Below are 26,505 nucleotides of genomic sequence, written 5' to 3'. Positions count from 1 at the left end.
CCCTATATTTTATGCATCTTTGAACCCAGACAACTGCATGGATAGACCACATGGCAGAATAACTTCAGAGGCTGTCAGGGGCATCTGATGTGTTTCAATCAGGTGGGAATGACTGAAACGCTCAGGGAGGAGTCTGTAGCGGTACTGGTGGACCAAAGGCTTAGGGAAATCTTTAGTAAAAGGCAAAAGATTTATGCGATCTGAAGAGAAACCAGTGAGAATGGCACATATTAAAAAAACTAGCAACAACAAATGCTGGTGAGGGTGTGGAGAAAAAGGAACTCTCCTGCACTGCTGGTGGGAGTGCAAATTGGTCCAACCACTATGGAGAGCTGTGTGGAGATTTCTGGACCTACTAAACATAGAGCTTCCATATGATCCAGCAATTCCACTCCTAGGTATTTACCCAAAGGACACAGAAACATCCATTCCAAAGAGCACCTGCACCCCTATGTTTATAGCAGCACTGTTTACAATAGCTAAGCTTTGGAAACAGCCCAAATGCCCAAAAATAGATGACTGGATCAAGAAGATGTGGTACATATATACCATGGAATATTACGCAGCATTCAAAAAAGATAAACACATGCAATTTGCAGCAACATGGATGGCGCTGGAAGGGATCATGCTCAGCGAAATAAGCCAGAAAGAAAAAGAAAAATACCAGATGGTCTCACTCATAGCAGGAATCTAGAAAACTTAAATAAGGGACCAGGAAAATGAATAACTATAAGAAAGTGAAAATCAAAATCAACAAACAACTATGAACCAGAGACACTCTATGGGGGGTAGGGGGCGGGAGGGGAGGGATTGGGGTCAAAATAAGGGGGTTGCAATTGTATGGGGAATATAAAAATAAAATTTATTATTAAAAAAAGGCTTAGGGAGCTGTGAAAGCGGACTCCACAAGCAGCATGCTTAATCTTTCAGGTTGCTGCGATGCTGAGATGGGCAATTGCAAAACCAGGAGATGTGTTTTCAGATGACAAGGAGAAAGCAGACTTTCTGTTGAAAAAGGGAGAACTGTCATTCCACTTCAAAGGCAATCCAGTGTTTAAAGACAAGAGTGTTCTGTTAAAACCCAGGAATCTATGTCATAACCTTCAAAACTTCCAGTAAAATTTTCATGACATGCTCATTTCTCCCACCTTTACAGCATAACCCTAACCTCTAGTCCATATTATAAAAGTTGCTATACATACATCTCCCTAGGATTTTATTGTATGAAAATGCTTGTCACAAATTGTAACAAATGCAAGCTGCCATTTCCTCTCAAAGGCAAGGAGAAAAGGATTGGGGAGCTCATATTTGCTCTTTGGGGCTCAAGGTCACACCAAGATGCATTTCCTCCAGCAACAACATTTGCAAGTACGTCTGGGAAGGTGGGTCTGGGTGCCTGGACTGCAGACAGGCAGGTTTCCCGGGATACCCTGTGGTCCACGTTCCAGCCTGCCAAATGGAGCCCCAGACTATTCTACTGTGTCTCCTTCCTGCTGAAATCTAAATCAGTCCTCCATTCTGCCAGATTCCTGTATTTCTCGGAGAAGCCCTTTTTATTATTCCCATCCTGAAAAACACCAAATTTTCTTTTTTTAACAAATTACCAAATCACAGTGTTTTGTGTTTAGAACAATGCAGATAGATATCTTGAATGAACAAATAAAGTAAATACCTTCTATGTCTTTTCATGTTTTATAAATGATACTTTTAAGTGAATTGAAAGAATAAATGAATTAAAGAACAATAGATATATTATAGACTAAAGAAATTTTTCGCATTATTCAAGAGCAATTGCACTGGAAATTAGACTCTATGATTCCTCTCTCATGTATATTTAATTTTATATAATAATATATATAAGTATATGATGTAGTAATTAAATGATATTTCATATATAAATATGTGATATATTAATTACATATTTTATATCTAATTACATCTATTAGATTATAAAGAATTATATATTATAATCATATCTGTAATTATCTCTTTCTCTCATATTGTCATTTAGTCAACAAACATGTATTTGGTGTCTCCTAGGTGTCATGCTTTGCTGGGTGCTGAGAACAGAAGCACAAGTGGTGTGGGGATTGAGCCTACTGAAAGGAGCTTCCAGTCTAATGTGGAACCAAGTGCTGATGGGGAGGCTGCAAAAAAGAAACTGAAGCTTTAAGTTTGCACACTAGCAAGAAGGGGTGTGGCTACAATTTCTGTACATCATGATAAACTGAAATCAACCAGCATTAGGTTCCTTTTTCAAATACCTAAGCAGAGTATGATCGTAATTACTAAATATTTTGTTGAGATAATTTCATTGCTCATCTTGTTTCTACAATGAAATAGCATAACAGGTGTCAGTAAGTTTACATAAGTAATAGAAAGGAACAATAAAGGGTAAAAGAGGAAATGGATATTTGCTCTGTCCTGGTGTCCAACCAGGACCCACAACTCTGCTAGATGTTTCCACGTTCATGATCATGGTCAATATCTATTAACATATCAATCACTTTATGTGCCTAATATTTCCTCCACTCTGCACACTTGGCAAACCAGTGCATCTGGAACTCTGATAAGTCTCCCCAACAATCCTGCTGGTGGAGGCAGACTCGGGATGGAATCGCAGGAATCTCTCATTCCACTGTCCCCCGTGGGGACTGCAGTGAATGGAGAATGGCAGTCCCCAGTGAGGGAGTGGAGCTAGCTAGGGAGCTGGCCTGCATGAGCTGGCCTGCAAGAGCTGGCTGCAAGCTGGCTGGCAATGGCTGGGTGCAAAATGGCAGACTGAGGCTGATTGCTTGAGAAAGCAGAAAGCTAGCAGGCAGAGGATGGTTGCCACAAGAGATGTGTAGGGAAATAACAGTAGCTCGTGGTGACTTCACACCTCTGCATGGCAAAGTTGTACAGTGAGGCAGAGTAGGATAGTGAAGAATTACCACGAGTGATTATAAAAAGAAACCTACCCCCAACAGTAACAGGCTCCTGCCCTGGACCTCCTCCTGCTGTCAGGAGTCTTTTTTGCAGTAAACCTGAGCTCGCTAACCTTCAGTCCTGTGTGCCGGTGATTATTCTTCTGTCGCTAGAACACAAGAACCCAGCTGATCAGCAACACCATCTAAGCCTCAGCAACTACAATTTTGCTGTGCCAAAACTCTGAATTTTTTAAGTAAAAATCTCTTAATTTCCTTTTTCTTTTAATGGGCAATAATTCAAAAAAAATTGAAAAATAGCATGTAGGTCTAACAAAACACATCTGTAGTCAAATGCTGACATTCCATTTGAAACTATCCATTTAAAAAAAGCCATTTTTGCTCAGTTGAAATTACTCCCCCTCCCCACGGGGGCACCACACACCACAAAGATATCAAAGCAGCATAAAGAGTGTGTGCAGTTGGCGTCCATCCCTAGCTGATTTCCTTCAGGGGGCTAGAATGTGAAAGAGAGAGACTGGAACACATTCCAGAGAATATCCAATTGAGGAGTGTGACTCAGTCCTTGAAATTTTCATTACCTATTTGCAGATTGAATGCTGCACATCTTCTTTTTTAACATTTTATTATTTTTAAAATCTGTATGTATCTTATTATCAAAGTCCAACAGAAATTCCTCACCTGTATCATCATTTCTCCTTTTGTTCCCTCATATATGTGAAAGGTGTATTTTATCTTTTTTTTTTACAAAGTCTTGGCTTTTGGTTTTATGAATCAACTTCTTTACTAGTTTTGTTTTTTAATTTCAATAATTTCTTTATTCTTTACTGTTATTATTAAGGTTAATATCAGCTTCATTTGCTAGCTTCTCGAGAAGAGATTTTGATTCTTTCTTCCAGAGTTTGTTGTTTTTAATAAAATGCCATTTTAAGCTATACATTTCCCCTGGGCTCCATGCAGATTTTAACAAATAGGGCTCTTGTTCATTATTCTTCAATTCATTGTTTATAATTTGCAAATTAAAAGTATAGAGTAAAATTGAAAACATTTTCTAAATTTTTATTGCATAACTTTTGGGGTCTCTGTATCAAATTTTTGAAATATGCTGAACTTTTTAAGGTTACTTGATATAGAAGCACACGACTGATTTCATAAATTTTCCAAATGTATTTTAAAATGATGGTTATCTTCTATTTATATTTACATGTGCACACAAACACATATACGTGTACACTTGTCAGTTGTGAAATTAGGTAGTGGTTTCCCTCTTCAATCTGACCCCATCCACATTCTGTCTTTCAGAAATGCCTCACTGAGCCAAGGATGTTTCTTGTGTCTTCCTTTACCAAATAAGTTAGCAACCTAGGGAAAGCCTATTGGCTATTTGTTATTTATGTCTCCTTTTCCTGGTTTTTAAAAATATATATAATCTGGGGCCTCCCTGGTGGCACAAGGGGTTTTAAGATGCAACACTGTGAAGCTATCTGCAGCCTCTGCAGCACGAGTTCCATCCCGGCCAGGGAGGTAACCCACATGGCGCAGCAGACCTCTCCTGTCTCACCTGCTGCTCCGCTCGCTCAGCAGTGCATTTCAGTATAACTGCCTGTTCTACTCCCGACTCTGTCTCTGGTGAATCCTCTCACCCCCCACACACCGCTGACCTATACCCCAGCTCTTCTGTACATACATAAATAAATCTTTAATACATATACACACACACATATATATATAAGCTGCTTCAAAAAATTTATCAGGATGATGAAAAACTTAATTGAAGAAAAAAATTATCTGGCCCAAAACCTGGCCTGAAAAATGCAATTTTTGAATCTAAGCAGTTCAGGTACAACACGGGAAAGCACGGCTGAGCTGATGCTTCCTCTCCCTCCTACCTAATCTTTCCTGGCTAACTTGGACTTCGAAATGACCAAGGAATCACCATCCTCAAGGAACTTCTACCTTTTTCTTGAAGTCCCTGGAGACTTTCATTTATTTTTTTCTGCTTGGAACCCAACACATAAGATGAAAAGGGGAAAATTCTGAAAGTTTGCAATTCTAAATGAACATGTGGCTAAGACTAAATTTCTGTATCATCCCCCACCCCCATCCCCCCCAAAGTCACTTCTAATAATGTTAATAAAAGACACCACGAACTGGGTGAATAGTGTGTTTCTCAAAGGAAATTCACTTTTCTATTTTTGAAGTTTGGGATCCAGAAGCTGTTAGTTTGTCCCTCACCCATGGCTTAAAGTTCCTAGTGCCCTTGTACTTGGGTGCAAGGGGTATGTAAGCTCCCCGAAAGATGGTCTTCTTGAGAACAATGAGGAAAGTGACCTCCTCAGTGCCCAGGCTGCTCCTGAGCTCCATCCTTTGTCCCTCCAGCCAGTCACCACAGCAAAGTTGGACTGCTGTGTCAGCGAGGTCAGCACATGTGTATGTTTAAAAATATTTTCAGTTCCCATACTTTCAAAATCAGCTAGTTCAGTTGCCTAAATAGGTTGGTCTTTCAAGCTTTTAAATCGGTTGCCATGGTAACAGATATTCAAAGACAGGGGCCTACAATTTTATATTAAACTGAGTTTTCTTCAACTTCTCACAAGTTTCACATTTATAGTCTCTGTCCTCAGGGCAGGAGGATGGAAAAGGCTCAAGAAAAATGCAATCTTTTTTTTTTTTTGCCCTTTTATACTATGCTTTTAAAAAAAATTTGAAAAACCACATTTGCCCTCAAAACATTGGGCCACTAACATAATGCTATTTGATATCGCCCTTGGTGTTTAATAAGATCTGAAAATATCAGAATAATGATCCCAGGAACTGAGAAAGAGAAGAGAGTAAAAAGCACAAGGTTCTGTTGCCCGTTCTCCAACAACACTTCAGATGAAATTAAAACCACAAAACTCTATTGACTGGTCATCTTGAAACAAAGAACAAAAGCTTAATCACATATCTAGACAGGGCAATTAAAGTCAAGACCACAGAAATCTAATTCTCTAAGCACATCCATGCATAATAACCACTTTGGGCAATGTAGCCTATACTGAAAAGCCTCTGTGTCTGTATAGAATCTGTACTTTTTAATTATGAGACATTTTGTAAAAAGAAAATGGGAGGAGATCAGGGGCAAATCCAGCAGACCAGGGGAGGAGACCTTTCTCTCTCCAGACTCTGAAACGGGTCAGCTTCCAGCACCAGCTTGAAAGAAAGAAAATACACAGCACTTTTCCGCTGGGACACCGCTCTCTGAAAAGACATGGCAAAGTAGACTATCTCTCTCAACCTTGTGTCTCTGTCCTGCAGACGCACAGCTGTGGATGGGGGAGATCTGTGTGCAGACCAGCTCTGCCTCTTACCAGATGTGGCCTGGGGCATGTCACTGACCCCCTCTGAATGTCATCGCCTCTTTGGGAGGAAAATATCCACCTGAAATGGATGTTCATTTCATAATCTGATGAGATCCCATATGGAAAACATTCAGCTTAATAATACCTTAAGAAATGTTGGTTCTTTGGAGGTTGTTTTCCCACCTCCAGCAGGAATCTTGGGTTTCAAAGCAAGAAATATTTTCTCTTTCCTTTTGTAACTTGATGGTCCCATTTCAAGTTGTTCAACCACGTAGGTCTCTTTCCCCAGGGTGCCCTATACAACTCCAGGACAGGCTCTCATGTGCCATAATAGAATCTCACCTGATCAGGAAATGAGAGGAGACGAGAACTAGGTCCCATTTTACTCTTCCAAATGATTAGAATGACTTCCGGTTTAGTTCAGATCCACCGAGAAGCAGATACAAAGATTAATTAAATGTGCAAGAAATGTATTGCGGAAAATGCCTATAGGAGAAAATAGGAATGAGTGTGATCCCAAGGAAAAGGGAGGAAGGAAAGGAGAGAAGGAAGTTTGAGAGAGAGCTCCCTAGACCACCATCCAATCTAAGGAAGGTACAGCTAGACCTTCAGGAAGTCCTCCAGTCAAAGCCAGCCATCAGAGGAATCCCTCGTCTCCCAGGACAGGCGGGCTTTCCCTGTCATAACTGGTCACTGGCCAAGAGAAGCCTTGAGAAAGCATGGCCTCCTGGCCCAGCTGACAGGTGAGTTCTCATGGCTACCCCAGCTTCCTAATTAGGTTTTGCATTTTCTCCAATGGCAGACACAACCTTAAGTTAGAATTTAAAGGTTTTGAAAAGCAGCACTTACTTCTCTAAAACCAATTCCCAATTAATAAGGCATTATATGAAGCAAGCTGAGCACAGACAGCATTGTAGATGATGTTGCCTTAGCTTTGCATGGCGTCCTTGCCATGGCTGATGGACACTTCTATGGCTCAACATCACCCAACTATGGGGATCCTTCTACCCCTACTCCTATCTCTGCTGCAAGAAACCTTCCTCCTCAACTACCTCAAGAGCTTCTTGTGCCCTGCGTCTCCTCCTGGCTTCCCTCCCTTGCTGCCATCCCATCTTCCTAAAAAGCTCAGGTCAAAATGACAACCCCAAAAGGCATAGGACTCAGAAGGAGTAAGTGCTAATGCTAGCTGCCTGTGATCAATAAATCCCAAAAGTCCAGTAAGCTTCACACATTTGAATATTTTTTTATATCCAACAATCCATGTGGAATGGAAATTTCATATCCAACAAAACACGATGACTCCGGGTCTTGGTCAACCCCAAGGGATTTGGGAACCTACTCTGGCAATCAGTGGACAAGAAGACTTGAGAGGAGGAAATGCTGGGGAAGGTTTTAAAGCGCCAAGCATGGGCATGAGATTCCCCCACTCCCATAAGTTTTTGTGAACAAGAATAAATTCCGTGGCCAGACAATTGCAAGGGCTGCTGGGAAATGTAGTCAGTGCATGCTCATGAGCAAGAGTAAAAAGGTTTGGCAAGTATGTCACCATCTCTGTGAGAAGGGTCAAGTGCTGGACTTGAGGTCAGAGGCTGAGGACTGAGTCTGCCTATGCATACGAGCTGCAGTTCTACATTAAAAGGTTTCTGAGATTGGCTTCAGAATCCAGCCACAGGACGATGGCTGCTTCAGGCTCCAGCTTTGAGCACTTACTAAATGTTTTCAGGTGGAAGATTCCTATGAGAAATTAAACTTTGAGTAATAAACAACTTATTTATAAACAGAGTTTAGTAAGAAAGCCCATCTGTAAATTAGGAGCTAAATATATACATGTGAGCATACGTGCATATGTTAAATATGAATTTGGATATCTGATAATTGGCAGTTGGCTCCTATCCTTTAACAAGCTGAAATTCTGATCATGGGGATAAGTGGATCAGAAGCAGGTTAAGAAATGACTATCCAGATGGGCCTCCCTGGTGGCACAGAGGTTAAAGTCTCAGCACTATCAAGCTAGTGCCAGCCATTACAGCGCGAGTTTGATCCCCAGCCAGGGAGCTGACCCACATGGCACAGCAGACCTCTCCTGTCTTGCCTGATGCTCCCCTCAACAGTGTATTTCAGTAGATCCACCTGTTCTGTTCCCCTCCCTGTCTCCGGTGAATCCTCTCACGCCCTGCCCCTCTGGCCTAAACCCCAGTTATTATATGATAAATAAAGAAAAATAAATCTTATCCATAACTATCCATAACCATTTGGGGATTTTTCTCAGTGCAATATACAGTCTGTTACAAATACCATTAAGTTGATCTTTACTTTTATAGTCCTTAAAAGAGTTCAGATTGACAAAAAATACTGTCTTTCATTAACTTCCAGTGAAGCATACATTTAATGAGAGTACAATTTTTGGACTTCATTTCTTGTATTATGATGAAATTTTTATTCTCTATTCTTACATATATGCAAATATGCTATTTCAAACATGCTTGGAGAGAATGCAAAAGACTGCTGGCAACCTAAGCATTTGCCTTCAACAACAAAAGAATAGTATCTCTTTTTTAACCACACCAGAGTTTCATTATTTTTGAAGATGACAAAGAGCGCTTCGTAATTCCCTAACAACAAAATTCGGCATTACATTGTCCATTTTAGAGGACAGACAATATCTTAGGTTTACAAATTAAAGTCAGAAAATTTTAGATCTGCTAAGAAGTTGAACAATACCTTCCTGATTAGAGAAATATGCATAGACTGCCTTCCAGACGCACTTTGCATTTATAAAATATTTCCATAACATTGTGTTTGCCATTTATGCATTTATATTCACCAAATTGGTTCAAAAATGCCAGAGTGTGGTAGTGAAAACTCTGATACTGAGGTCCAGATACTTAAGTTCTTTCTTTAAACTTTTTTATTTTTATTATTTAATTTTATATATATTTTTACATCATTTTTTATTTTTGCACAATGTGTGCATTTTCATCTTGTTAATAGTCCCCGTACAATTCCCACTCACCCTTGTTTTGATCCTGCTCCCTCCTCCCCTCTGTATAGTGTGCCGAGACTTAAGTTCTTGACTCAGTTCTGTATTTACCAGCTGTGTGACCTTAAGTAAGTCACCTAACTTCTCTTGTTCCCTCCCTTATAAACTTCTCTCATTCCCTCCTTAATTTTTCTCAAAACTAACACCTGGTAAAAATTATTTCATCCACATCCAGTACTCTTTCTCATCTCTTTAACCTTCTTGAGTGCCATTTCCACAAACAGAAAACTGATTATAATACCTACCTTTTTTATCCTATTGTTTCAAAATTATCAATACATGGAAAGAACTTTGGAAATTGCCAAGGCTGTGCAAGTGTAAAGTTTTACAATCACATTCATAAGGATCTCAATCTTTTGTATGTTTACTTAGTCTGGACCCAAGGGTTGATACAGTGGAGTTTAAGATTCAGCTATGCCGATGTACCTTACCATAACTTGGAAAACTAGTTATGCCCATTTTGGAAAAGGCCTGGAAGAGAGCTGAGACACAGACAAAATCATTGTTTACAGTCAGAAAGTGAAGAGCCCTCACAATACCGCCAAGCATCATCAGTGACTACAGAAGCCCACCTTCTCCAACTCAAGCCATAGCTCCTAAAAGCCACGCACCAAACACATGTGTACAAAGACTAAACAACAAGAAACTAAAGTCTCTGATTAAAGGAAAACATTAATGCTGCTACAAAATGCATGATTTATGATGACTCCAGTGATGAAACTTTCATTGCGACTTCTGGACTCCATAGTCCATGGTGGACAAGATTCAAACTCTTCTGAATAATCCTCTTGTTCTTTTACTGTAATTCAATGTTCTCAAATTTTAGCAAGCATCAGGGCCTCCTGGAGGACTTCGTAGGAGGAAGCCTCTAAGATAGTCCCCAATGATCCCTCACTCCTAGTATTGACACCTTCACTTTCCCAGGTGAGTTGAAAGTAACATCTGGCTTCTAATGTAACAGCAATTGTTGACCGGTTCTAAGATCAAGCAATGGAAAGAAAAACTGAGGTTTCCACCTTGGTCTGGCCTCTCTTCATCTATCTTCTCCTCCACTTCCCTTTCACTTTCTCTCTCCCTCTCCCTGCCACCATTTGCACTAGAAGAAGCAAGCAATTGCTTATGAGAAGCCGTATGCATCGGGTCCTGGGATATGAGAGGAACTGAGTCCTCAGGCCAACAACCCATGAGCTTGGAAGAGGATCCTTCAGCACCAGATCAGTCTTGACAGGATGGCAGTAGAGCCAAGAGTGTAGCTATAACCCATGTGAGACAAGCATTTCCCCTTTGCCAAGTCACCTCACCAAGTGCCCTCTGTTTTAAGAGCTCAGATGTTGGGGCTTAAACTTACCCACTTTATTTGGGAAGGATTAAACTAAGATATTTTGAACTCAAAACATTGACAAGATAGTCGTGTCCACTGTCATATGCAATTCAAAATAATGTATGCCTTTCATTCACACTAAAGGTCACGCAGGCTGGAATCTACTACCTATCTGATTGCAAACCTCCTCACAAATTACCAAAAACCAAACTTCTCTCTACTTTAGTGGGTTTTTAATCCTCACTTGGGGAGTTTTTGTTGGGCCGGAGGAGGTTCTTGTTGTTTTTTGTCCACAGTGCTGGTTTCCAAAGCATATATTTAGCCTCCTAGTTGGTTACCGTATACATATGAGAAAAGACACCAGAAGAGTTAGATTTAGTTTCCACCGGGACTTCAGACAGACTAAAAGAGGTCCATCCATCTTAAAATAGAAACAATCCTTACTAAAGAAATAAAATTTAATAAACAAAATTTATTAAAGAAAACTTAAATAAATACAAAATAGAAAGAGTCATATACAAAGTGCCTTAGAAAACAACATTCCTGAGTGTGGTTGCATTAGAAGAACAGAACTCAACTTGGTTATATAAGTTCAACCTATACATAAATATATATGCTAAATATAAATATATAATAAATGCTACTGATATCATTTAATGTGCTTGCTGACTATGCTCCTGATTTAATTCTGCCTGCTTTAAAATTTTATTGAGATATAATCTTCAGACGAATGCAAAATGCTGGCATTTGAAGAGGAGTCAATAAACAAAATTCAGCTTTCCTCCTAGAGGTGGTCTGCTCTCCTGAGCTCCAAATTTATCCTGTGCATAGTTTCTTAAGATTCACTGGATTACGAAAGATACTTGTTGCTCATAGAATTATAAACGTAATGCATGTGATATTTACATTTATAGGATGCTTATGTAATTTTATTCACCAGGAGAGTAAATTCAGACTGCAAACCGCCTATAAATTATAACGGGGACTTGTTTCCTGGACCAGACTTTCAAAGATAAAATTCTCCTTGTTCTTAACACAGACCACTTTTCCTCTTGACTGAGAGGCAATCTCCTCTGCTCTCGGTGTGTAACATGAGGCAGCGACTTTGGAATTCTCTCCCATTTCAAGTGCCCCCAGAACGGCTCCTGCCATTTACAAGAGTTATACATAAGCCTGGACACAAAACAAACCCTATGGGAAAAAGCAGGTCTGATGAATTCACCCAAAGTACAAATTACCTCGAGATTCAGTCTCCCCTTTTCTGTAGAACTAACAAGTGAATCTTAGGAGTCTGGACAAAAAAACCCCACTGAAGTGAGCCTTTGAGAGACATTTGTGCCAGTGATGACAGCATTTTCATGGTAATTTGTTAATGTCCTTGCAAAGCGGGGGTAATTTACTCTGGCAAAATCCAACTAATAGCCTTGTAGATTTGAGGCCACATGCAGGACTGTCTGCTGCCTGCAGGCTCCCACAGGCTCTCCAAGACCTCAGGCCAAACTTTGCTCCAGCTGGGCCCACTGGAACCTCCAGTTGTGCTTTCCCCTTTTCAGCCCAGCCCAGCCCATCTCACAATCTCCAAGCCAGGGGCCAGTCTCAGAGTCCAATTGGGTTCAAAGGAAGGATTTAGGGGAAGGGGGAAATGCAGAAGGCTGGCGTGAGAGAAGCAAACTCTCAGCGCCATTGATCTAACAACTCCCAGGAATTCCTTTTTCTCATTATTATTAAGAAAATACATATTCACTATAGATTTTTTTCATTTTTTTCTTTCATAGATTTTTTACATCATTTTTCATTTTTGCACAATGTATGCCTTTTCATCTTGGTTATAGTCCCCATACAATTCCCACCCACCCTTGTTTTGATCCTACTCCCCTCCACCCCCCCCACCCCGTAGTGTGTCTCTGATTTATAGTTGCTGGTTGATTTTGATTTTTACTTTATTGTAATTAGTCTTTTTCCTGGCTTTCACTATAGATTTTTATAAAACAAAAAGAACCCAAAAAATGACAAGATCACCAATAATTCTATCTAGATATCTTTGGAAAAAAATTTTTATGGAGACATAATTGACGTAGAGCATTATACTACTTGCACACACACGGCATCATGGTTTGATACTGTATATATTGGGAAATGATTACTACAATAAGTCTTGTTAACACCTGTTAAATTAATTAAAGCAAGAGGTCACTAGGCTGATGTAATGCTGATGCCTTGGTAGATTTTGTAAGTAAACTAAAATCTAGCCTTAATTGCCCCAAAGTTATGAAATCACATAAACAATCATAAACAGCCAACCAGGCTTAAAACTACAGTCAATCAAAGAATTTCTTTGCTTTGCTTCCACTTTTTCTCTACAAAAATCTTTCCCAGATCTCCCGTCCATGGGACGCTCCTAACCACTTCAGGTTTGGTACTGCCCAATCAGAATCCTTTCTTGCTCAAATAAACTCTTAAAATAGTTGACATGCCTCAGTTTATCACCACAATAGCTATAACTTTTTGTATCGAGGCTAGATATCTTGAATGTTTCTTTCAGTTTTCCTCTTGCAGATTTTAATTACTCTGTGCAAAATTATTGTATATGAACACTTTTTTCCCTAAAGATATAATCCTTGTGGCCTTATCACATCACTGTATGTATTCATAACCAGAACATGTCCTGATTATTGGACAAAGAGACAGCTTCCATGACTGCATATGCACACATGCGTTGCTAATTATTTTAATTATTTAAGATAGATTATTTTAAGATAGATTCTAGAAGGGAGGAGTGATATCACTGCTTTGGATATATCAAAATACTTGATACTGGGGCCTCCCTGCTGGCGCAAGGGATAAAACACAATCTATGAAACAATCCACAGCCACTGCAGCATGAGTTCGATCCCCAGCTGGCCAGGGAGCAACCCACATGGCCCAGCAGATCTCTCCTGTCTCGCCCGCTGCTCCCCTCAGCGGTGTATTTGTCAGTCTGCCCTATCTGTTCCCCACTCACTCTCTGGTGAATCCTCTCACCCTCCATGCCTCTGGCCTGTACTCCAGTTCTTGTATGCATAAACAAATAAATCTTTAAAAACAAACAAACAAACAAAAAACTTGATACTGGAAATCCAGTCAAATTGCTTTCTGAAAAGCTGCAAACTTTAGTTCAGCAGCCAAATTAGAGGGTATCATAGTGATGTACTTTCACCCATGTTGAGTTTTGACAAGCAAAATTGCACGTCTAGACACATTTTTTAGTTTATGAATACAAAATGCATTATGTGAAACTTGGCTTGGCCATAAAATTAATATAGTTGGCCCATTTAGAAAACCATAAAAATCAGTCATTGGAAACAGAAAGTCACTTCATAGAGTGTGTGACGTACCAAAGGTAAGGTGGTGTGTCCAGGGTTGTATAGCTTTAATGGTGAATTCAGGATGGAAACCCATGAATTCTAGGTCCCAGCCCAGTGTTACTGAGTAGACATTTTCAGTAAAAATAAAAACTGCTTAAAATGTGGGGAGGGACTCCCTGGTGGCACAGGGGTTAAGTCTCAGCACTATGGAGCTATCAGCAGCCACTGCAGCACAAGTTCGATCCCTGGCCAAGGAGCTAACCACATGGCGCAGCAGATCCCTCTCCTGTCTCACCCACTGCTCCCCTCAGAGGGACCTGAAGTAGCAGTCAGGAATTAAAGGTTTCCTCCCAGGAACATTATATAGATTTCTGAAGGCCTGAGCCCTAGGAAGATGGAGGAACAGAAGGGGAAAATAAGTGAAAGGGTAGGGAAGAAAGAGAGGTTAGAAACCTCACAGCCACTCCCATATGATAAATTAAAACTAGCAAAAGGAAAAATTGTAGCATGCCATTCTGTCTCCATCTTTTTCCCACCAAGTCAAGTGAACTGTCTGGCTGATCATATAGTATGCATGTATATGTCTGTATACATATGCATGTGTATATAAATATGTCAATAATACATATGCATAAATATGTGTGTATATTTAGAGAGAGAGGAATTAACCCCAAAATCAAGGAAGATCCCTTTAGACTCTTATTAGAAGCAAACCTTATTCTAAAGAACGATGATACTTTGTAAATGTAAAATCAGCCATATTCAAAGAAATTAACCAGAAATATATTTCTTGCTTTTAAATAAAAATCACCACTTTTTGTTGATTAAACCTTGCCCGAAGTAGATTTTTCTTCATTATTAATGACCTCACTCACATCAATTCACAGCAGAGCAATTTTAAAATCAAAATGCCTTTCCACCCAAGCCAGAGTTTACAAAGTCAATAGAGCTAAATGTTAATGGATTCTGCCCTCATGAATCGGGGTTTGGGAAGGTGGCTGGATCATTTTGAAACTTTATTAAAAACTTCATAAGCATCAAATGTGAGGCGTTAGCACCAAGTAGGTGAAGATTTAAAGAGCCTCAAGATAAACTTTCCAAAGTCAGACTTCTCTCCTGGCTAACCTGAACCAGAAGATTCTCTAGGGAATACAGTAAATTTGAACTTTTGTGTGGCCTTTTATTTGTATGTGTGTGTTTTAGCAAGCACCACGGAATGGCAAATGCTTCCTCGTCAGTGGAACCATGTAGATTCAGAAAAAGCCATCTTCCATTGAGAAGACAATTGTTTTCTATAGAGACAAGAAACAAATGCCTATGACCCGGGTCACCTCGTCCCAGCAGGCTTTTGCTGCGGCTTCCTCTAAGCAAACACAACAAAGTCCAGAGCAGTCAATCCTGCTGCCCCACACTGGGCCCCTGCAGTTGTGCTCTGCTATTTACCCTTCCTATTAATCTGTCAATGTTGTAGTCAAACATGCAAAACAATATGGTGGGCACATAGTTGGACTGGCCATTGCTAAGTAACTTGAGCCAAAGATGGAGAAATGGCACTTCCAACCAACAAAATGTGAGGCCCAATTTGATTGTTAGAAAATGTTCAACAATACCAGTGCATAATAATTTTCATGGTGGCTGTGATTTAGCATCCCTCTCACCAGAAAAAAGTGGGCCCAACAAATGACATTCAATTCCAGAATCTAAATTCAGATCATGTTTCTGTCCCTATCATTGTGGTGGAGGACAGTCTGGGCATTTTCAGAAGGTGTAATGCCATCATTACAAGATGGCATCATCCTGTTATTGAAGGAACTATTGAGGGGTTTCACTTGTAAGCCCCTGGTTAACAACTGATACATTTTTTAAATTGAAATATAAAGAGTACTTTATTCAATACTCCCTAGATGCTAAAACATCTAACTCCCTAGTTCCAAATTGTAACCCAAATTACCAAACATTATCAGACATGTAAAAAGTCAGTCGCTCAGTTCCGCCACCCCACTTTCCACCTTTCCTGCTAGATGGAACACATGCAGCCCCAGAATCTTTTTCAGCACAAAATTCTAGGTAGTCATTTCTAATCCACTAGAATTGCTATAAAAAAGATGGAGCTTATTCGCCATTCCAACCAGCCCTGGAGTGTCAGGTGAGCAGATTCATTGGAATATGAGATGTATAGATGATCGAGAATTGTCCCCTGCTAACAAAACAGAGCACACATTCCCCTAGTCAGTGCTTTCCGAAACCAGACAGAATGACAAGAGTGACTGTTTATGAATATGGACGCCAGCATATCATCTAACAATGGGAAAGAACATATGGGCATTGAAGTCAGATGACTTAAGGTCAATCTCCCATTTACTAGCTATTTACTAACTACATGACCTCTGGTAATTATTTAACTGCTCTAAGATGTTTGTTCATCTGTGAAATGTACAAAATGAGACCCTATAAAATCTCAGAACTTTTCAACTCCTGTCCCTGACTCCATTTTCTCCAACTATTGACTTCTCAGACCACAGGCAGTTCCAGGCTCCTATCCTAGCAGGTTTTCACCCAAAAGGAACTTCCAACCAACATTGATAACTCATTGATATTCAGTCTTAGTTTCTAATATTAGCAGCTAAATAGTTGTGTTTTCTTCTACTATCATGTTGTCTGCCCCCCACATTTTGAAATGTAATGCTTTATCACTCATTTCCAATGCCTTTGAATTTGTATTGCCATATCTTAACCCATAAGTTGTTTAGATGTATTGACTCTAAACACATATGAATATTTATAAAACTTGAAAACAGAGACTATAAAGCTATCCTTAATATTCCAACCTCTCTTTCCAGCATGAATTAAAACATGAAGAGGAGGAATTCCGGTTGGCTTGAGTATGGTTATGTGTCAACCACTGGACTCCCATTGTGGGGACTCTGGTGCAGACTGGATCACATGTCCACTCACAGCCAAGAGGCCATGACATGGTGCTTGGTCTATCCCAGAACCACTTGGTGAGAGTGGTGGGAGCAATTTCTCTAAACTAGTGTCGAATGAAGGGAATATTCTTCTGGAGTAAACAAAATAATAAATGTGTGCTATATGGCCTCAAAAGATTAAATAAAACAATATACAAAAGGTTAATAACTGGCACCTATAAGTCCATAGACAGCAGCACATTTTGTGTTTTAATATGTGAAAGTGATGTTATACTAATTAAATTTCATTCATGGAATAAAAACAACCTGGCCATAACATATTTTAATTTAGCATATCATTGGATTTTGTTGGTTAATATTTTGTTTAATCTAATTTCTACAATAATCATGAGTGAATTTGGTTTTTTTCCCCTTATAATGTCCTTATTTTTCTTTGGGTATCAAGTTATGAAAATCTCATAAAATTGCTTGGAGAATCTTCTTTTTCAATTACTGATAGCATTTGTATAGGTTTAAAATTACCTGTCCCTTAAATAATGACTACAATAGTAAAACCATCTTATTCTGACGTGATTTTTTGTAAGTATTGATCAATTTGCTACATGGTTATAGGGCTACTTATGTTTTCTATTTCTTTTCATCAATTTTGGTAAATTAAAGTTTTCTAAAAAATTATTCTTTTATTTTCTAGATTTTCAAATTTATTGACAATAAACGTATTCAACACTACTTATGCTTTTATCTAATAATTAGGAGTACATGGTCATTTTTTAAAAAATTAAACTACCATTATTTTTTACCCTTGGATTTTTTTTTACAATAATTTCTCCCCTCAGGTGTGATCACCATAGTTCTCCCACCACCAAATCACCCATAATCCTCCACCACAGTCCATTGGGCTCATCCCTCCTTTTTTCTAACTCCCCTTCCCCACCGCCATGGAAGTGTCAGGCCAATGTTCATGTTTTAATTCTTTTTTTTTAAAGATGTATTTATTTATTTATACAAGCACTGGGTACAGTCAGAAGTGTGGGAGGGTGAGAGAATTCACCAGAGCCATAGCGGGGAGCAGAACAGGCAGAAGGACCGAAGTACACTGCTGAGGGGAGCAGCGGGCGGCAGGAGAGGTCTGCGCGCCATGTGGGACCTTCCTCCTGTGGCCTGGGAGCAGCCGGGGATCGAACCCGTACTGCAGAGGCTGCGGGCAGCTTCGCAACCCAGCACTCAAACGCTGCACCACTGGGGAGGCCCTCATGTTTTAATTCTTAATAGTATTTATTTTGCATTTCTCTCTTCTTTCTGGAAAAATTTTTTCAGAGGTTTATCATTATTAGTCTTTTCAAAGAAACAACTTAACTTTTACCTTTGTGTGTTTTATGTTTTTTTGCCTGATTTTTGAATTTCTGTCATGTATTTTTTAATTACTGCCTTTCTTAAATATTTGCGGAGTTTATTCTGCTCTTATTAACTCATTGATAGTCAGTCTTAGTTTCTAATATTAGCAGTTAAATAGTTGTGTTTTCTTCTAGTATCATGTTGTCTGCCTCCCACATTTTGAAATGTAATGCTTTATCACTCATTTCCAATGCCTTTGAATTTGTATTACCATATCTTAACCCATAAATTGTTTAGATGTATTGTGTTTGCCAGTTATCATTTTGCTAATAGTTTCTAAATTATTTGAATTTTTATCCGAAAAAAAGATCTGTTTGATATAAATTTTCTGAAAAATATTAAGGATAGTTTTATAGTCTCTGTTTTCAAGTTTTATAAATATTCATATGTGTTTAGAGTCAATATTTTCCAGTTATTGGGTATAATCTATAATGGTTCGTTAGATCAAGCCTACTGTGTTGTTCAAATCATCTATATCCTGATATTTTATCTACTTGATCTATTAATTATTGAGGAAAAATATTTAAAATATCTGATGAATGTATGGGGTCTATTTTTTCTATAATTCCGTCAATTTTGGTTTTATTAATTTTGAGAGTTTGTAAACAACTACAAAAAAGTTTAGAGTTAGTGTATCTTATCAAAAAATTAATATTTTTATTATGTAGCCCTCTTTTTTATCTCTATAAATATGTCTTTCCTAGAGTGCCCTTTATATGGTATTAATATAGGTAAACCAGCTCTTCTTAACATTGTCAAATACAATAAAAATCAAGTCATAATGAGATGTGTTCAAAATTTTACACTTGATCTTAGCCAAAAGTCTGAGAAGCGACATGTGCCCACAATTTTAAACTCTCCACTAGAGTTTTTTTTAGATCCCAAATATATGTATATATGTATGTGTGTATAAATATATGTTGCATGTGTATATAATATATAGTTAAGATTCAAATATGTATGAAGCTTAGTTTGTAGTTATAAGAATTATGGGTACCTTTTTTTAATCTACCCAGCATAAAATTTTAATGAGCATTTTTTTCTTACATTTTCTGTATAATCAGATTTATTTATTGCTCTTTCTAACACTGGCATAGAGTTTTATGATCTTCACTTTATATTACAGAATAGTCTCCCTAATTTATCTCCAACAGCCCTTCTTCTATCTTACCATCAAAGCTAAAGTCTTAGATTCCAGCATTTAGCAGAAGTATTCCAAGTTCTGGCACTCAATTATTTCCCAGGATTTCTATCTACATGGGACTTCAGAAATCTTATAATGCTTTTAAAGTATTTTATCTGGAATATTTGTTTTCTTGTTTAGATAGACATATAGGATAATTAGTCTGCAATTCCCTTACAAACAAAAAACAAATTATATTTTCTAACTTTCTTAATATTTTTAATTACTAAATTTTACATTTATATTTGGCATCTGATCAAGGCTTATTTAAGGTGGTCATTTCTTCATTGATTTTTTTTTCACATTGTATTGGTGAGCAATATGTTATTTGCAATTAGTGATCTTTTACTTTTCTTCTTTTCAACTGGTTACACCACTTGTTTCTGTATGTCTTATTTAATTTCCTAAAATTTTCAGAATATGTTAAAATAATAGTGACATTGTAGTTATCCTTGTCTTAGCTGTAATTTATAAGTCCTCTAGTTTTTTTAAGTAAGGTAATTATGATAGACTCTTTACTATATTAAATAAGGATATATCTGCTTATAATTTATAAAGCTTTTATAAGGCATACTTGTATATTATCAAATCCTTTTTTTAGCACTCTTATGTGATTTTGCTTGCTTATCTTACTATTGTGATACATTTCATAATGTGACATATTTACTAGAATTCCTAGTATTAAGCTATCCTGAAATAATGCACAGTATTATTACTTGGTATATTTTATGTGCCCTGATGAATTCAATGTGTTTATGGGCTCTTCAGGACAATTAGAACCCTATTTACAAATAAAATAGTTTGTTGACTGTCTTTAATTATACCACCTTTGTCCAGTTTGGCTACCATATGAGTTAGTAAATGGTCATTAGTTTTCATACCCTATAGCTCTTCCATTTCTTTAAGATTAAGAGAACTCACTTATAAAGCTGTCTAGGCTCTAAGCATCATTTGGAGTTAATTATTTGAAAATATTTTTCATCTTTGTCATGACTATTATACATACAGTCTTCCATGTCTCCCTGAGTTAACTCCAATTATTTTTGTCCATTGATATAATTTTTTGAGACTTTAAAGTGTATCATCACAAAATTCTGCACAGTGGTTTCTATATCCTAAATCTCTCTCTCAAGAGGAGACCATAGCTTATCCATTCCATTTCTTAGCATTGTAAGTAAGTAGCTTCCACCTTACTCCTCAGAAGAAAATACAAAAACAAACACCTACTCCTCCCCTCAAGAGATAATAGTGACATTGGAGAATGGCTTAAATCTATTGAGTTAAATTTTCCAGGAATTAGACCACTGAAAAAGTAAGAAGGGTAGAACTCTCACTCTGTTTTTATCTTGCTTCCTCTTCTGCCTCCCTCTACCCAGACACTGCAGGGTGTCTGCGCTCCTGGTTTCTACAAGGGAAGCCACCTCACAGACCTTGGCACAGAGGCCTTTCAGTTACCATGTTAAATGTCCGCTTTTTTGCTGTGACTTTCATGCTATCTCAGTCAATTCAGAATGGACAAAGAGGGAAATCCATTTGACTTGAAAGTCAAGTGTCAAGCCCCAATTCACCTTTACTGGAAGTCCTTTACACAGAGAGGGGCTTGCCCTACATTAATATAGTTGATACATTGATTCAATAGGTCTTCAGTCTATGAAGCAGGAGGTTGAAGGAGAAGGTATTATTTACTTCCCAAACACAACCCCTAACCTATTAGAGACCTTGTCTCGTTCTCAATGTCATGTGTTTGTGGTTTATCTTTTTTCTTACATAGACTTTGCAGCAATTTGCATGCCATCGCATGGTTTCATAGTCTGTAATAAGAGATTCGATCAGACTCGAAAGCAACTAAAGATGTCAACTGCATGCCTTTGTAGACCTTTATGCAAATATTCCTCTCCAGTCGCATGGTACAGCTTCTCTACATAAACTTACTTCTCTCTGTCACTTTCTCCTCCCTCCAACAAATCATTTCCTCCCCTCCACTAGGTTTCATAGCTTCTACTTATTAGCGTCATCCATTTGACCATGATCCTTACTTACATGGTTAGTTCTCCAGCTTAGCAATGGTTATTTCTCCAGACTTGTGAACTCCTCTAATATTAACTATGAGGTTGCCTCAGGTTTTCCAGTTCAGATTAAGGAGGTGGGGAATCTTACTGCCTAGCTCACTCCTTCCTGCTAAGCCACATCACAGATCCCAAGACACCTAGGGAATCTCTAGGGGCTGGGTCAGTCCATTTCTTCCCCTAAGCCCACCATTTCGTTTGGTCTCCACAGTAACCTTTTGAAATTAGCATGCTGAAACAGAATTCTTGCTTCACACCTTTTTCCAAGACTGCTTTCCAGTTCTGATCTCTTCCCCACTCCCTGTCAAGTCATTGAGATCTACACACTTTGATGGTCTCTCCTTTCTCATCAGCTCACATTCAAGTATCATTGTTCTTTCTCTAAAGTAGCTCCCAGCCACATCCATTGTCTTTGTTTCCATTAACATAATCTTAACCCAGGAGCCCCACTGCTTCGAATCTAGATTATTATCACAGCTCCCTAGCCAGTTCCAATGCTATCACTTCAAATCCCTAGTCCCTATGATTAAAATCTACCCTTTTCCTATGCCTGCCACAGCTGTCCATGACCGGGCCTGCCTGGGCTCTACACCTAAACTCACAGCGTCCCAGCCATATCCCCTCTGGTGACTCAGGAGACTTGAAACTCTTCCTTGGCACATCTCTGGCACTGTTCTGCCCTGCTCTTCCTTCTGTTCCTTCACTTGCTTTCATTTGGTCCCGGTAAATTGTGATCTACTTCAATAGTTTTCCCCTGGCCATTATATCCAAATGACATCCCCCCACAACTTGCAATTCTTTATTGTACTTCCTTCTGTTTTTATATACTTGCTTGTCACCTAAAATTGTTGGGAAAGAAGCTACAAAGAACGGGGGAAAAGCAAAAGCCAAAAGAGATAGACAAAAACAAACTTCAAGAGATAAAGGAGAATAAGGCAAGATATAGAAAGGAAATAAGCATACATGTTTACCCTTCCTGGGGGAAAAAAAATCCTAAAATTTTAAATAACTGTAAGCGTTGTACGCCCCCTCAAGTGAACATTCTAGCCACTGCTGTCTAAGTCTTAGGTAATGATTTCTAACTCCCCTGCCTTCCAGATTTATGTAAGTCACTTATCCCTGCATTCTGGTGATTACAATATTCTCTAGTTTGAGCACTTATCAAAAGGAAGACTCAGATGAGATAGGAGCATTTGAAAATGGCATTACGAACCACCAGAAGAGTCGAATGCACCTTCTCTCATTGTACATCTGCATAGCAAGGCTCCGAAACAAGTTCCAAAATAAAACAAGCCTCTGCCAGTGCCCTGGGCACAGAGGCATCATTTCCCCACAATAGCCTGGCCCTCTCCACCCGCTTTGTCCTCTGCCATGCCTCTTTGTAAATCACAGGTGTCTGTGGGCAGAAAGCCCATCAGAAGGGAGTTCATTGTGAAGATTTCTTTCTTTGCCACTTGTTCTAAACCTGTTCAGAGAGAGCTCCATGCCTTGCACCAAATCTCCATAAAAATCAAGAAACAAGAAGTTTTCTGTACTCCTGCCCAACAGCCGCTCTATGACATTAGCTGCGACAGCTCTGTGACCCCATATTGTCCCAACTTTATTCACTAGTCTCCTTTTCTTTCTCTCTCCATTCCATTTTTTAAATGCCTTTATTAGCACTTTTTATCTACTGTAAAATAAAAAGGAGGATGGATTTTTTTAAGCACTCTATGTGGCAGCTAGAAAAAGCTATCTGCAGTTACTGTAGTAATGGTTTCAAAAAACACCTGCAAATCAAAGAAAGACACCATAGTAGTGTCTTCAGTTTTGTTTTGTTTTTGTTTTTTTTTTTCCCTTCCCTTAAAGTTCCTGCTTGGCCATTATAGACTAGGCTTGGGAATGAATTTATGTGACAGCTATGAAGTTAGTATTAAAATTGTGAATAGTGCTTAGCAGTTTTCATGCCCTTACTATAAGATCGCCTCAATTTGCCACACAGCGGTGAATAGGGTAAGAGGGAGGGGTGTCAAATGAATGGGGGGGGGGGGTATGTGAATGGAAGGTTTCCCGGGAGGGGGTAGCAAGGCAGTCACAGGAGAAGAGTGATTTATTTTTGAAATTCCAGCAAGAAAGGCCAAGGGAAGCTATCGAAAAGACCCTGAAGCTTGGGTGGGAGGGGGAGCCCTGGGAGGGGGCGTGTGAGATAAATAACATGTCTCCACACTTTAGCAAGTGTCAGCGCCAACTCTGGAAGCCGGCCCCGACCGGGTGGGGGTGGCGTCGGGTGGTAAATCCATTCCTCCGGTCTTCCAAGACTGAAGCCTGAATGCCAGCAGGGAGCAGATGTGGGTCGGGACTGCAGAATGGGGCTCAGGGGCGCAAGCGGAGGGGGTGAAGCGTTTATCTCAATGGAAATTAACCACTTGGGGAGAATTAGGAGCAAGTTGCAGCGAACCAGGCCGGGGCTGGGTGCTCAGAGTGTGTCTCCTCTCCGGGTATTTAAAGACAGGAGCTCTTCTGGGGATTTGGGGAGGCTATTCAGCAAAATGAGGTGAGCTGGACTGAGAGCCAGGCGGGGCGTGCCCTCCGCTGCCCCCGTGGCCCCGCCCCGCAGCACCCCAGCTCCCCTCGACCTCGCGTATTAGCATTCGGGCCGCGGAGGCCGGCCGGGCGCGGGGGGCGGCAGTGGGATCGCCGCGCGGGGCGCATTGTGGGCCGCGCTCGCCTCCGCGGGGGACCATCTGCTCGCTGTCAATGCATCACCTGCTCGTCTGGGCCGTCGCCGGGGCAACGGGGGGGCGGGGGATTAAGGAGCGTGTGCGTCTCGGTCCGGGCCTGGGCGGCGGGGGCGGGGCGCTCCTGCACCGCCCGCAGCCGGAGAGGCTCCCCGGGGCCCGCGGGGCGCGCGACCACCGCCGGGGCGCCGCCGCCCGGCGCTTTCCCTGGGGCTGTGCACCCGCGCCCGAGCCGCCCCCCATGCGCCGCGGCGACTGGCATCCCCGAAAGCTGCACACAGCAAAAGACCCAGCCCCGCCATCCCACCCAGCGCGCAAGAACCGCGGTCCTGGCGTCTACCTGCACCTGCATGGGCCGTGCTCCCTGCGCGCAGAGCGCAGCCGCCTCCGGAGGAGCTGGCCTGGCCGGGCGGGTGCCCCGGGGCGCCGCGACGCCCGCCGTCGCTGGGCAACCACAATGGGGGCAGCCTCGGGGGTAGAACGCCCCAGCTCCTGCCACCCAAGTCCTGGAGGATTGGCACACCTCTCCTCTGACTTGCTGCGCTGCCACCCCACACCGAGAAGACAAGGACTCAGTGTTTGAGGGGAACCTACTCTTGGGAGAGGGTTTTGATTTTTCCACCGGAGAAGAATTCTGGAGGTTAAAAGTTGCCAGAAATTCTGAAATTCCCCTTCCAGCGACCTCCTCTTGCTCACACTTTGAGTGCAAGGTGCAATGCGTGACGCGGTCGACGGCAGGGGGCAGAGCTAGGCCGCAGTCTGGGACAGCGACCACTTCGGGACACTTTGAATCCAAAGTCACGCTCTGTGGTTTAGAAACTTTCCAGGAAAATCTGCCCCCTGTGGTTCCCCATGTCCACCCCACCCCCAGCTGGTCAAGGATGCTCGCTGCAGCAACAAAGGCCAGGCACTTTTGTGCTGGGATTCCCTGGCCCTAAACAAAGCAGGATCAGTTAACCCCTACACCAGCTTCCCATAGACGCAGACCCAAGGAGGTGTTAGGTTTTAATCACAACTGGTAATATATATTTTTTAATTTCTTTCTGGGCTAGACAGTCCTCTGCAGCAGAAGCAGCAAAGTCAAAATCACTGAGTCCCAGGCTGGACGCCCACAGAAGCCCTAATACCTGAAACATTTCCAGCCAGGTAAAATCCCAATTTGTGGTTTTTGGTTTTTTTTTTTTAAGAGGCATGTTTTATTTATTTGTTTGTTTGTTTGTTTGTTTATACAGGCCCTGGGTACAGTCAGAAGCACGGCAGGGTGAGAGAATTCACCAGAGCCAGAGCGGGGAGCAGAACAGGCAGACTGACAAAGTACACTGCTGAGGGGAGCAGCGGGTGGCAGGAGAGGTCTGCGCGCCATGTGGGACCCTCCTCCGGTGGCCAGGGAGCAGCCGGGGATCGAACCGGCACTGCAGAGGCTGCGGGCAGCTTCACAACCCAGTGCTCAACCGCTGTGCCACCGCGGAGGCCCCCAATTTGTTTTTAAAGTTTAAAGAAAGCCCCTTTTAGTCTCATTCCAGGGTCTGGCAACCCTTGAGAACCAACAACCTTTCTTGAGCTAACTTAGTAATTCAAGCCCATTTCTTACAGGTCTGCTTTTTGAAGACACAGAAATTGATCTCTTTTCAAAGTGACACTTCATGTTAAAGAAATTATTAAATTGTTCATTTCCTTTCTAACTTTTTGCCTTTTGCTCCAGTCATTTTTCTTGTCTTTAACAAAAAACCTTAATGTTACACCAAATGTAAATTTGTGATATTGATGGTACTACGTGTCTTCTCCAAATAAAGTTCCACGATGTCGAATAAGATTTCTCCCATACTTTTATGATTTTTAAGTACATCATAATTAAGACTAATTTTATGGCTAAAATGCAATTTCTAAAATTTGTTGTTACCATGAAGTAAATAAAAATCCCTCTAACCTGTCATTGCATAGAAATACATGCAAGAGAAAAAAAGTCACCTATCCAGATATCCATGTGCTTTGGCATAAAGATAAGGGGGGAAGAACAAGTATTGAACTTGCACAAAAGATCAATAGTGACTTTCATAAATTAAAGTTGAGAGACCTGAAAAGGCATGCTCTGCAGTTCACAAAGTACTTCTAAATATACGGAAAGAAGAGGGATGAGCGTGACCCCAACCATTCTGTGTGTGGACAAGGTCAGAAATAACTCTTCATCCATTCAACAAATAATCATTTTCCAGCTATCATCTGCCAGGTAAATGGGACAACGAC

At 40.5% G+C, this 26,505-nt stretch overlaps 1 protein-coding gene and 1 long non-coding RNA gene across 2 annotated transcripts in view; one reads left to right on the top strand and one right to left on the bottom strand.

Moving 5' to 3' along the window:
- The window catches only part of CUNH12orf42 (chromosome unknown C12orf42 homolog), a 97,260-nt gene extending 72,585 nt beyond the window's left edge, over nt 1-24,675 (bottom strand). The window contains 1 exon segment of the mRNA XM_037515228.2: nt 24,602-24,675. Coding sequence (XP_037371125.2) covers nt 24,602-24,613 — 12 coding nt within the window. The 5' untranslated portion in view covers nt 24,614-24,675.
- Nucleotides 24,676-24,719: 44 nt separating this feature from the next.
- On the top strand, nt 24,720-26,064 carry LOC119248253 (uncharacterized). The gene is made up of 4 exons (XR_005125881.2): nt 24,720-24,971; nt 25,314-25,407; nt 25,494-25,522; nt 25,855-26,064. It is a non-coding gene; the product is annotated as an uncharacterized LOC119248253 (long non-coding RNA).
- The last annotated feature ends 441 nt before the right edge of the window (nt 26,065-26,505 follow it).

Source organism: Talpa occidentalis, unplaced genomic scaffold (genome assembly GCF_014898055.3).
Source record: "Talpa occidentalis isolate TD23 unplaced genomic scaffold, MPIMG_talOcc4v2.1 talOcc4.16, whole genome shotgun sequence".
Classification (NCBI taxonomy): Eukaryota; Metazoa; Chordata; class Mammalia; order Eulipotyphla; family Talpidae; genus Talpa; species Talpa occidentalis.
Note: the sequence above shows the minus strand (reverse complement) of the source record. Positions and strands in the feature narration are given on the sequence as shown.